Source organism: Culicoides brevitarsis, chromosome 3, assembly GCF_036172545.1.
Source record: "Culicoides brevitarsis isolate CSIRO-B50_1 chromosome 3, AGI_CSIRO_Cbre_v1, whole genome shotgun sequence".
In the NCBI taxonomy this organism is placed as follows: Eukaryota; Metazoa; Arthropoda; class Insecta; order Diptera; family Ceratopogonidae; genus Culicoides; species Culicoides brevitarsis.
In genome coordinates, this window is record NC_087087.1 from 10509558 (window position 1) to 10521870 (window position 12313).

At 33.5% G+C, this 12313-nt stretch overlaps 7 protein-coding genes across 8 annotated transcripts; 5 read left to right on the plus strand and 2 right to left on the minus strand.

Moving 5' to 3' along the window:
- Window positions 1–1287: 1287 nt before the first annotated feature.
- On the plus strand, window positions 1288–2323 carry LOC134835037 (phosphoglycerate mutase 2-like). Its single transcript, XM_063849886.1, has 2 exons — window positions 1288–1482; window positions 1547–2323. Exons 1-2 carry the CDS (start codon window positions 1380–1382, stop codon window positions 2209–2211), a joined length of 768 nt encoding a protein of 255 aa, XP_063705956.1. The 5' UTR covers window positions 1288–1379; the 3' UTR covers window positions 2212–2323.
- Window positions 2324–2428: 105 nt separating this feature from the next.
- Window positions 2429–3402, plus strand: LOC134835036 (probable histone-lysine N-methyltransferase set-23). The gene has a single exon (XM_063849885.1). It carries the CDS (start codon window positions 2513–2515, stop codon window positions 3311–3313), a length of 801 nt encoding a protein of 266 aa, XP_063705955.1. The 5' UTR covers window positions 2429–2512; the 3' UTR covers window positions 3314–3402.
- On the plus strand, window positions 3358–4817 carry LOC134835040 (SNAPIN protein homolog). Its single transcript, XM_063849891.1, has 3 exons — window positions 3358–3512; window positions 3572–3609; window positions 4527–4817. The coding sequence occupies exons 1-3, from the start codon at window positions 3467–3469 to the stop codon at window positions 4815–4817; spliced, it is 375 nt and encodes a 124-aa protein (XP_063705961.1). The 5' UTR covers window positions 3358–3466.
- Window positions 4818–4867: 50 nt separating this feature from the next.
- LOC134835038 (methyltransferase N6AMT1) lies at window positions 4868–5599 on the plus strand. The gene has a single exon (XM_063849887.1). It carries the CDS (start codon window positions 4868–4870, stop codon window positions 5537–5539), a length of 672 nt encoding a protein of 223 aa, XP_063705957.1. The 3' UTR covers window positions 5540–5599.
- Window positions 5444–7035, minus strand: LOC134835039 (uncharacterized). Of its 2 annotated transcripts, XM_063849889.1 has the most exons (3): window positions 6890–7035; window positions 6517–6825; window positions 5463–5638 (listed from the first exon to the last, which is right to left on the minus strand). In XM_063849889.1, exons 1-3 carry the CDS (start codon window positions 6921–6923, stop codon window positions 5601–5603), a joined length of 381 nt encoding a protein of 126 aa, XP_063705959.1. In that variant the 5' UTR covers window positions 6924–7035; the 3' UTR covers window positions 5463–5600. The 2 variants fall into 2 exon arrangements, with proteins under 2 accessions (XP_063705960.1, XP_063705959.1); XM_063849890.1 differs by having other exon boundaries at window positions 5444–6825; window positions 6890–6932.
- Window positions 7036–7119: 84 nt separating this feature from the next.
- On the minus strand, window positions 7120–9115 carry LOC134835034 (protein disulfide-isomerase A6 homolog). Its single transcript, XM_063849884.1, has 3 exons — window positions 8881–9115; window positions 7578–8549; window positions 7120–7517 (listed from the first exon to the last, which is right to left on the minus strand). The coding sequence occupies exons 1-3, from the start codon at window positions 8903–8905 to the stop codon at window positions 7213–7215; spliced, it is 1302 nt and encodes a 433-aa protein (XP_063705954.1). The 5' UTR covers window positions 8906–9115; the 3' UTR covers window positions 7120–7212.
- A 120-nt stretch (window positions 9116–9235) lies between these two features.
- On the plus strand, window positions 9236–11185 carry LOC134833221 (protein disulfide-isomerase A6 homolog). The gene is made up of 3 exons (XM_063847468.1): window positions 9236–9486; window positions 9749–10720; window positions 10779–11185. The coding sequence occupies exons 1-3, from the start codon at window positions 9462–9464 to the stop codon at window positions 11081–11083; spliced, it is 1302 nt and encodes a 433-aa protein (XP_063703538.1). The 5' UTR covers window positions 9236–9461; the 3' UTR covers window positions 11084–11185.
- Window positions 11186–12313: the final 1128 nt, after the last annotated feature.

Genomic DNA, 12313 nt, shown 5'->3' on the forward strand with positions numbered 1-12313 from the left:
AAAAAAATAAAAGTTAAAGTTGTTTTGAATTACATGAAATGTAAAAACTCACCTTTTTTCATAAGATTTTCGATAAGATCAAAATTATAGAATATCTGAAAAATTTTTAGAATTTTATTCGACAAAAATTTTTGGTTTTTGATCAATTTTCCAAAAAAATTGAAATTTTGAAAAAGTCGTTGGAAAATTATTAAATTTTTATTTGTTCCAAAAATTCTTTCAAATGTTTAAGTTTTATGTCTGACCAAAATGAATATGATTGATAAATCACAATAAATACAATCATACGATTTTTTTTAGAATTATAGAAGATTTTTTTAAGTCACCAAAATAATTTTTTTCAAAAATTTTTATTTAAGAGATTTTGTTTAAATTTATCTCCACTTTTGAGCCCAAAATTCAAAATAATAAAAAATGGGTGATTAAAATTCAAAAATATTTAGTAATTTTTAAAAAGTACCTTTTTTGGTCTTTTTCATATTTTTTAAATAAATTTTTAAACTATTTTAAAAAAATTTTAAATTTTTTTTAAATTTTCATATTAAAAATTGTATTTTTAGATGAATTTTCTTCTTTAATAATCTTTTGAAAAAAAAATATTCTTCAAATTTTTTTACAGTTATTTTTTTAAATTTTAAAATTTTTTATAAACAACTAAAATATTTATTGATTTATGATCAAAAATTGCTTATTTTCTAATTTTTATTTCAAATCTTTGTCCTGTCCTATTTTGAAAAAAAGTTTTTGGGACAAAAATTTGAAAATATTTTTTAAAAACAAGGTCTTTTCTATATTTTTTAAAGAAATTTTAAAATATATCAAAAAAAAAAATTTTTTAAGATTTTTTTTGAAATTCTCATGATTTTTTTTTTGTTTAAATTTCATTATGAGATTTTTAATTTGAAATTATTTTTAAATTATAAAATCTCATAAAACACAAATTTGTAAATTTACATGAAAAAGTATTTTAAATCAATTTTTTTTCTGAAAAAAAAATTTGAAAAAATAGCGCCTTTCTTTTCTTAAAAATTTAAATAAATGCAAAAAAAGTTTTTGAGACCAAGAATTCGAAATAAATTTTGAGCGATCTTGAAAAAGTTCAAAAAAAACATAATTTAGAAAATTTTAAAAATTAATTAATAAAATTTAAAAAAATTAATTTAAAAAACTTACAATTTCTTCTAAATAATTTTTTACAACAAATATTTAATTTTCTCCTCTCCCCCTTGAGACTTTCGCATCATCAATGAACAACGCCTCCCATTTTCCGTTCCACTTCCCAATTGGTAAAGGTCAAAAAAAAGTCAATCGATTCGTGCAATAAGAAAAAATCCAAAATTCGTTTGTCCCGCAGTTTACTCCGAGAAATCAAAGCGACAATGGCCGGAAAATACAAGATTGTCATGGTTCGTCACGGCGAATCCGAATGGAATCAAAAGAATTTGTTCTGTGGCTGGTACGATGCCAACTTGAGTGACAAAGGTAAGGTCAATGTAATTTTTCTGCGCGATTGTGTAATCTAATCCTAATTTTTTTTTATTTTTAGGCAAGGAAGAAGCCAAAGCAGCTGGCAAAGCTGTCAAAGATGCTGGTTTGAAATTCGACGTCGCTCACACCTCAGTGTTGACTCGTGCCCAGGTAACGCTCGGCGCAATTTTGGAGGAATCTGGTCAAGCTGGAATCCCGATTCAGAAGACGTGGCGCTTGAACGAACGTCACTACGGCGGTTTGACGGGCATGAACAAGTCCGAAACTGCCGCCAAATATGGCGAAGACCAAGTTTTGATCTGGCGTCGTAGTTTCGACATCCCGCCCCCACCGATGGAGAAGGATCACGCCTACTACGACAACATCGTGAACGATCCCCGTTACAAGGACGGGCCCAAACCGGAGGAATTCCCGATGTTCGAGTCGCTTAAATTGACGATCGAACGCACACTGCCCTACTGGAACGACGTCATTGTGCCCGACATGAAGGCCGGCAAGAAAATTATCATTGCGGCGCACGGAAACAGCTTGCGCGGCATCGTCAAGCATTTGGATAATCTCACGGACGAGCAAATTATGGCATTGAATTTGCCCACGGGCATTCCATTTGTCTACGAGTTGGACGAGAACTTCAAGCCCGTTGTTTCGATGCAATTTTTGGGCGACGAGGAAACCGTTCGCAAGGCCATTGAAAGTGTTGCTGCCCAGGGCAAAGCCAAGTAAGCACCAAAAACGTTAAAAATTTAGATGTTCAGAGACGATAGAGTTCTAATTCCCGTTATCGCTAAGCCGTTAATCGTGTAAGAGTAATAAAAAAATAATTTATTTGGTCAAATCTGGTTGTTTTTATGTCTTGATCGTGACCTTCGATGACCTTGAACGCATTTTTTCCTTTAAAAAAATTAACGGTGCGTATTTTGAATTGATTTTCAATGTCAGCTGTGTCAGTTTTCGCATGTAAACAAACTAAAAAAAATATTTTTTATCAAAAACTTGAAATTTTTTACAAAAATTTTTACTAAAAATGTTCAATACTGACTTATACGAGCATCAGGACCCAGAATTAATCTACATAATCGAAAACGAACTCCAAAAAGATGACTTTTCAGAAGATTTCCAAGCATTAAAACTCGAATTTGAGTCCCAAATCGTCAAAAAATGCCGTTGCACGGAAGATTGTACCACAAATTGCCTTCACGGAGGGAATTATCTCCCAAATTCATCATCAAATGACTTAATTTTGAACGAAAATCGCAAATCCCTCGATGTCCTTTACGAATGTAACTCGCTTTGTGAGTGTTCCTTCGACTGCCGGAACCGTCTAGTAGTCTTCGGACCCCGAAAATCTTTGAAAATTGTCGATTTTGGTGCTAAAGGCAAAGGCCTCATCACAGAAACTGCCATTCCCAAAGGAGCTTTTGTCTGTGAATATGCCGGCGAGGTACTAACAAAGGCGGAAGCGATCAAAAGAAATGCCAAAAATGACGAAAATGGTCTCATGAACTACATTATTTGCCTAAATGAAGCCAGAAACGACGGAAAATCCGGAAAAACATTACAAACGTTCATCGATCCCAGTAGAAAAGGCAACATTGGACGCTATTTGAACCACAGTTGTGATCCGAACTGCACAATTATCAGTGTGAGGATTGATTCTCCGGTGCCAAAGTTGGGAATTTTTGCTAAAAATGACATAAAAGCGGGAGATGAGCTCACGTTTCACTACGGAGGCGAGACTCCGAGCACGGAAATGCCTGAAAATGCAAAGAAATGTCTTTGTAAAGCGGAAAATTGTATGAAATTTCTGCCAAATTGGAAGTTTTAATAAAAAATTATCAACTTTCAGTTTGAAAAAATTAATTTTAGTTCGAAAAAACACCGCTAGAGGGCGAATTTGACAGCTGAAAAAATCAAAACACGAATTTTCTTTAAGAAATTTTCTCGATGAACTGTTTGTAGTGCCCGAGTTTGCTTTAAAATGATGGATAATGAGTCAGATGATACCTCAACATCATTAGAAACTGGTAAGTTTTGCATTTTTAATCAAGTTTAAGTCTTTAAAAAAATTATTTTTTTCTTGTAGAAAATTTTTGTGACAATCCAACTCGAGATATTTTAGCTGTAAGTATTGAATTTGATGATTTTTTGTTAATATTGGTCGATTTTTGATTAATTCTCGTCGATTTCGTTCAATTTTCCAAGATTTTTCATCAATTTTATTCAATTTTTGATAATTTTTCGTCAATTCTGTTCAATTTCTGATAAATTTTTGTCAATATTTGATGAACCTTCGTCAATTTTGTTCAACTTTTTTATAAATTTTCATCAAATTTGATGAATTCTTGTCAGTTTTGGTCAATTTTTGAAGATTTTTTGCCAAATTTGTTCAATTTTTGATAAATTCTCATCAATATTTGATGAATTCTCTTCAATTTTTAAGAATAATCGTCAATTTTAGATGATTTTTGGTCAATTTTTTATAAGTTCTCATCAAATTTTGATGAATTCTTGTCAGTTTTGGTCAATGCTTGAAGATTTTTTGCCAAATTTGTTCAATTTTTAATAAATTCTCATCAATTTTTATTGAATTCTCGTCAGCTTTTGACAATTTTTGATAAACTTTCATGAATTTTCCTCAATTTAGTTCAAATTTTGATGATTTTTTAAAAAATTAGTTCAACTTTCGTTGATTTTTCTTCGATTCTGGTCAATTTTTGATAAAATCTCACCAATTTTTATAAAATCTCATCAGCTTTACTCAATTTATGATAAATTTTCAAGGATTTTTAATGAATTCTTGTCGATTTTGTTCAATTTTTGAAGATATTCAGTCAATATTGTTCAATTTTTGATAAATTCTCATCAATTTTTTAAGAATTCTCGTCAGCTTTTGTTAATTTTTAATAAATTCTCGACAATTTTATTAAAATTTTGATGAATCTTCTTAAATTTTTGATAATTTTTGTCGAATTTGTTCAATTTTTGATGATTTTTCGTCAATTCAAGTCAATTTTTAATATTTTTTTTTTTATTTTTAGGAAGGATTCCTTCGCCTTTTGAAGCCAATCGTCGATGATCTGGAAGAAAAAGTGAAAAATACGCGCTTAGAACAGTACGACTTGCAACGACAACTGCAAAGAACCCTCTCGGAGTGCTACAAATTATCACGTCGCGACGACCGGAACAATCAAGACATTGAATTTTATGTCACCAAGTTGATCAACATCAAGCACAAAGTCACCGTGATACTAAACGTGCTGCAAAACTCGCAAGAACGTCTCAACAGGTTGCATCGAAAGATCGAACTGAAGGAATATAACATCCAATAAACGTCCTTTTAACGCAAATTTCCTCAAAAAATTCAATTTTATCACCAAAAATGGAGACTCCGAGCACGTCTCACATCACCCCAGCCGAGTTCGACGAGGTTTACGAGCCATCCGAAGACAGTTTTCTCCTTCTCGATGCCTTGGAAAAGGACATGGAAGTGATCCGGGCCAACAAACCGCTCGTTTGCGCCGAACTCGGGTCAGGATCGGGCATAATAATCACCGCGCTATCAAAACTCGTCGAAAGTAACTCGCATTGCATTGCCGTGGATATCTCAAAAATCGCATGCGGCGTCACCAAACGCACGGCAATCGCGAATAAAACGCACGTCGATTGCTTAAACATGAATTTGCTGAGCTCAATTAAGGATCATTCCGTAGATTTGTTAGTTTTTAATCCGCCTTACGTGCCGTCGCGTCTCGACAAAGACACGGAAGAGCGCCAACTGGAGCAGGAAAGTGTCGGGGCCAGCAGTGACAATCTCATTCGAACGTGGGCTGGCGGCGTAAATGGGCGCGAAGTCATCGATAAAGTCGTCGAGGAGATCGATCGAGTGTTGGCGCCGCATGGAACTTTTTATTTGCTGCTCTTGAAGGAGAATAAACCCAATGAGATTATCGGGGATTTGAAAAAACGTCAATTTCGGGCGGAAATTTTCATGGAACGACGGATTATTGGCGAACATTTAGTCATTTTGAAGATAGTTAAGGCCGGTTTATAGCTTCATTCAAATATTTTTAATTAATTCTAGTAAAAAAAATTGCAAAAATACATAAAATACGTTAAATACTGTGTCTGTTTGTGTCCCGAAAACCACCACCTTGGAAGAAATTTTTATCACGATCAGTGCGAAATCACTCAATTTTGTAATTTTTGTGGGGCTGCAAAACTTATTAAGTCAAAAGTAAAATTTTTTTGATACTTAAGTCATTTAAATTTGTCTTAAGTCACTTAAGTTTGACTTAAGTCACTTAAGTTTGACTTAAGTCACTTAAGTTTGACTTAAATCGCTTAAGTTTGACTTAATTTACGATTTTTTCAAAACAATATCTTTTCTCAGGGACAAAAATACTTTAAGTCAAAACTATACTTAATGACTTAACCTAACTTAAGTCAATAAGTTTAAATTAAAAACTTAATTTTTCCAAAAATTTCAATTTTTTTCATGAACATTTTTTTTTATTTTAAAAAGTTATTTTAATTTTTGGAAAAATTAAGTTTTTAATTTTAACTTGATTTGACTTAAAGCTTAAGTAAAAGTAAAATAGCTTTTTAGTTTAAGTTTTTTTTGACTTAAAGTATTTTCTATCCTGAAAATTTTCTCGAAACTTCAAAAAAAAAAATTGACTTTTGACTTATTTTTAACTTTTTTTTTGAACTTAAGCTTAAGTTTGACTTAAGAAATTAAGTTAAAGTTTAAGTTTGACTTAAAATCTTAAGTTAAAGTTTAAGTTTGACTTAAAATCTTAAGTTAAAGTTTAATTCTGACTTAAAATTAAGTGAAAATTTAAGTTTAAGTCACATAAGTTTCGTAAGCTTAAGTTCAAGTCATAAATTTTTGCAGCCCTGATTTTTTTTCGTAATTTTTTTAATAATAATCCGGCACGGGAGCGCAGCAAATCTTCACAAAGTCCGCATAACGGATTTGCGAATTGTTACTTTGGACATTTGCCTCGCGGAAAATGTTGTCAATCTCACGTTGGGACAAGCCCTCGCCCCAATTTTGCAGCAAATGGCGCAAATGTCGTGCGGAAATTGTTCCTTTGCGATCCAAATCGCCCGCTTTGAAGGCTTCGAGAATTTCGTCGGGCAGTCTTTCTTTTGTGCTGTGATCGTGCATAATGTCCAAAAAGTCAGCAAATGTCAAGCGACCTCCCTTTTTCTTCAAATATGAACGCAGCTCGTGAATTGTGGGCGAAAGACCGAGCGAACGCATTATCACAGTCAACTCGTCGAGCATCGTGATGGTCCCGGAACGCGCAAAAAGGTAAAAACATTCGCGACATTCTGAAAAAATGAAAATTTTTGTGATGAGGTGTCATGAAAGTAGTCACGGTTGAGCGAATTTTACCATCAATTTCCTTTTCTTTGAAGTGACGAGCCATTTTTTGAATTAAAATTAAGGAAAATTATTGCACAAGATTGAAAAATTCAAAAAAATTAAGGAAAAAATTTAAAAAAATAATTTTAAAATTAAAACTGTACTTTGATGTTGTCAAAACAAAAAAAATTTAAAACATCAAAGTAGGGATGTCAAAAGTGATTTTTTTGATTTTTTGTCTCTTTCACACAATTCGACTAAAATTTTTTAAAAAATTGAGATGATTGACATTTATTACATTTTTTTTACAGAAAATCTTAAAATTAGTCGATGGAGTAATTAATTTAGAAGACTTAAAGTTCGTCTTTGATGTCATCTAATTCCACATCCGACAAATCGATGTCTTCTTCTTCTGGCAAAACTCCGTCTTTTCCATCCCAGCCAGAGATTTCTTCAATTTTTGGTACCGTTGACTTCATTTGGCTCGTTTGTCCTCGTCCGAATGAAATATCTCTCAAATAAGCGGAAATGCCTTCGTACGTGAAACTGCCTTTCAACACAGAATACATGGCTTTTTTGTGGTTCAAGACTGCCATCGCGGGATATCCGAAGCCGCCAATGTCCAAACTTGATTCCAATTCAGTTTGAGCTCCAGCCTCTGAAAAATTTCATTGATTCAGCATTTTAGTCAAAATTCGAAAAGAAATCAAAAACTTACCCATCCAGACCCATCCCCAGAGTTTTTGTTTGTATTTGTCGCCGAGATCTTGCAGAATTTTGATATAAGTGTTGCGACATGTGCTGTCACAATCCAGAATGTGCGGCAGGAAGGAGAAGATGCACAAAGGTTTCTCAATGCATTCTTTGTATGTCGTTTGTCCCACGAGTTCTTTGATTTCTGGCGCCGGAACACTGTCGGCATACTTGTCCAGAGCCCACGTAACGATATCGCTACTTGTGCGCCCGCCATCGTAGTCTTGAACACTGTGACGGTCCTTTTTGCCGCCCGGGAAGAACTTGATTGTCGGATATCCCTGAATGCCGTATTGACTGGCTTTCGTGGTGTGAACTGTGGCATCGAGAGCTCCCAACTTGACTTTTCCTTTGAGTTCGGCAGCTGCTTTTTCCCAATGGGGAGCCAAGTTTTTGCAATGTCCGCACCACGGAGCAAAGAACTCAACTAACCAAACATCGTCAGACTCCAAAACTAATTTGTCAAAGTTGGCATCTGTCAGTTCGACAACTTCGTTTTTGCCAGATGATTTGCTTCCTGAAGAACTTGAAGAGCTTCCGCCTCCGCTGAGAATATCTTTAGCTTTTGTTTTTGCTTCAGCCAGAGCACTATCGATGATACCCAGAGCATTTCGGGCCCCATTGTAATCGACGGGAGTCTTTTTCGAGCCAAAGATCTTGATGGTTGGGAATCCTCGGATGCCATATTGACCGCAAGAGGATTTGTTGTCGTCACAATTGACGGCACCAACTTTGACAGTTCCTTTCAGAGCTTTTGCTGCCTTTTTGTATTCGGGAGCGAGACTTTTGCAATGACCACACCATGGCGCATAGAATTCAACAACCCAAATGGAGTCACTGTGAGTTACTCGGGAGTCGAAGTTGGAGTCTGTTAACTCGACAACCTCATCGGAACTGTCGTACATACAATTTACAGCTACTGCTGTGAGGGTGAATACTAAAAAAGAAGAAGAATGAAAGGAAACTCAATCACAATAGGTCTTCGAACCGCGATGATGCATCCTCAAACCTAACCTAACCTCAAAATTTGCTTGTAAAGAATCTCCTGAGCTTTCTGACATGCAAGAAAAAATATCGGCAAGTCAGAAATCTCTGAGAAGACTTACTTTACAATACAATAATGGTTTATTCCAACGAAATAATTTACATGAATCGACTATACTTAAGTTACATACAAAATTTTATAAACTCTCAAAGGAACCTAAACTTAAATCAATTGAAGGAACATCTTGAAGAAGAGTAAATGTTCAAAAACTTCAAATATTTACCTAAAAACTTAAAAAACGACTTCATCTTCTGAGTTATTTATAAATTTGTGCAAAGTGACCGGCTTTTATACCAATTTGTTGCGTTAGTTTAGGATATTTTCTATTTCTTCGAGTATAGATCAACTATATCTCCGAACATAGACCTCTTACTTCTTCCTACTTTTTTTAAACTGCAAGAGGAAACTTTAAAAATATTTATTTCAAAAAAGTAAATATTTATCAAAGTTTTGATTTCTGACGTGTACTGATTTATTTTTTGAGGAGTATCAAACTGTGATATTTATAAAAATTTTCAAAAGCTCTCACTTTTGACATCACTATTCTTTCACAGTCTGATACTCCTCATAACAAAAAATCAAGTACACGTCAGAAAATTTCGTTTGATAAAGACTTTTTTGAACGAAACCTCTTGCAATTTATTACAAAAAGTAGGTAGGAAGAAGTAGGAGGACCAGATTTGAAGATATTTGAAGTTAAACTGTGAAAATTGTAAAAACTAAAAAATAGAAAAATTTCTAAATTTACGCAACTAATCGCATGAAAAGCCGGTCTTTTCGCACAAAAGTTATAAATAGCTCGAGATGAGGTCGTTTTTTAAGCTTTTAGGTAAATATTAATAGAAATTTCATGAATTTTTTGAACATTTGGTAATATGGGAATCTTTAATCCCAAAAAGTATGAGAGATTTCATTTATGAAGTTGGCTCTTTCTCAAATTTTTGTTTCTTTGTCTCAAATTAATTTCTTTGTAAAGTTTTAAATCTTTTCAAAAATTGAAGAAGATAAGCTGAAATTCGTCTCATACTGTAAATTATTCGTTATCTTGAAAGAAGTGTGTTTTAAGATTTTTTTCTTCTTCTGTTTTTTAGTATTCACTCTCACAGCAGTAGCTGTAAATTGTATGTACGACAGTTCCGATGAGGTTGTCGAGTTAACAGACTCCAATTTTGACTCCCGAGTAACTCACAGTGACTCCATTTGGGTTGTTGAATTCTATGCGCCATGGTGTGGTCATTGCAAAAGTCTCGCTCCCGAATACAAAAAGGCAGCAAAAGCTCTGAAAGGAACTGTCAAAGTTGGAGCCGTCAATTGTGACGACAACAAATCCTCTTGCGGTCAATATGGCATCCGAGGATTCCCAACCATCAAGATCTTTGGCTCGAAAAAGACTCCTGTCGACTACAATGGGGCCCGAAATGCTCTGGGTATCATCGATAGTGCTCTGGCTGAAGCAAAAACAAAAGCTAAAGATATTCTCAGCGGAGGCGGAAGCTCTTCAAGTTCATCAGGAAGCAAATCATCTGGCAAAAACGAAGTTGTCGAACTGACAGATGCCAACTTTGACAAATTAGTTTTGGAGTCTGACGATGTTTGGTTAGTTGAGTTCTTTGCTCCGTGGTGCGGACATTGCAAAAACTTGGCGCCGCATTGGGAAAAAGCAGCTGCCGAACTCAAAGGAAAAGTCAAGTTGGGAGCTCTCGATGCCACAGTTCACACCACGAAAGCCAGTCAATACGGCATTCAGGGATATCCGACAATCAAGTTCTTCCCGGGCGGCAAAAAGGACCGTCACAGTGTTCAAGACTACGATGGCGGGCGCACAAGTAGCGATATCGTTACGTGGGCTCTGGACAAGTATGCCGACAGTGTTCCGGCGCCGGAAATCAAAGAACTCGTGGGACAAACGACATACAAAGAATGCATTGAGAAACCTTTGTGCATCTTCTCCTTCCTGCCGCACATTCTGGATTGTGACAGCACATGTCGCAACACTTATATCAAAATCCTGCAAGATCTCGGCGACAAATACAAACAAAAACTCTGGGGATGGGTCTGGATGGGTAAGTTTTTGATTCTTTTCGAATTTGAATGAAAAACTAAAAAATGTGAATTTTTCAGAGGCTGGAGCTCAAACTGAATTGGAATCAAGTTTGGACATTGGCGGCTTCGGATATCCCGCGATGGCAGTCTTGAACCACAAAAAAGCCATGTACTCTGTGTTGAAAGGCAGCTTCACGTACGAAGGCATTTCCGCTTATTTGAGAGATATTTCGTTCGGACGAGGACAAACGAGCCAAATGAAGTCAACGGTACCAAAAATTGAAGAAATCTCTGGCTGGGATGGAAAAGACGGAGTTTTGCCAGAAGAAGAAGACATCGATTTGTCGGATGTGGAATTAGATGACATCAAAGACGAACTTTAAGTCTTCTAAATTAATTACTCCATCGACTAATTTTAAGATTTTCTGTAAAATAAAAAAAAAATAATAAAAAAAATTAAAAAAAACAATTTTACCATTATTCAATATTTAATTTTCTTTATTTTTTGTTAGATTACATTTTTTTGTGTTTTCAACTATTTTAGATTATTTTCTACTTAAATCTTCTTAATTCTTACTTTCTTAATTCTTCTTAGTCTTTTGCATCTACTGTAAATTGCTGTTATTCTTAATTCATAGAGGTATTAAAAGCTAATTGAAATCTGTTCAATTCTTCATTATTTTTATTTTATAATTTATCATTAATTAATATTAGTTAATAATTGGTAGGAAAACGTTAAAATCTACTAAATTTCTATATTTTTATGTTTTTTCACCTATTTTTATATTTATTCATGAAAAACTTAATTTCGTTCGTTGTAAAATTGGATAAATTTGCTGACTTTGTAAGTGTATTAAATGCAGTCCTATTTTAGTATTTTTTGTTTTGTTTGAAGGTAAATGTGAAAAAAATCGTTTTACGAGAAAATTTTTAAATTTTTTTTAGTCAAAGTTTTTAAACTTACCGAAATTTTAAATTTTTAAAATATTAAAACTTAACGAAACTTTTTTAAATTTCAAAACTTGACGAAAACTTTTCATTTTAAAACTTATTGATACCTTTTTAAATTTCAAAACTTGACGAATTCTTAGAAAATTTAAAAATTCGTCGAAAAATTTAAATTTCCAAACTTGACGAAAAAATTTGTAAAATTTATAAATTCGTTGAAAGTTTTAAAAATTTCAAAATTTATCAAAAACTTTTAAAATTTCAAAACTTAACGAAAAGTTAAAGTTTAAAACTTGTCGAAAACTTTCTAAATTTTTAGAATAACAATTTAACGAAACTTTCGTTAAGTTTTGAAATTTTAAAAACTTTCGTCGAGTTTTGAAAAACTTTCGTCGAGTTTCAAATTTTAGAAAGCAAATTTGTAAACCTTTCGTTAAGTCTCAAAATTTGAAAACCTTTCGTTAAGTTTCAAAATTTGAAAAACTTTCGTCAAGTTTCAAAATTTGAAAGATTTCGTTAAGTTTTGAAATTTGAAAGCTTTCGTTAAGTTTTGAAATTTGACAGCTTTTAACGAGTTCTGAAATTTAAAAAAAATTTCGTCAAATTTAAAAATTAAAAAGCTTTTGTCAAAACTTGAAAATAAAAAAAAAATCGTCAAGTTTTAA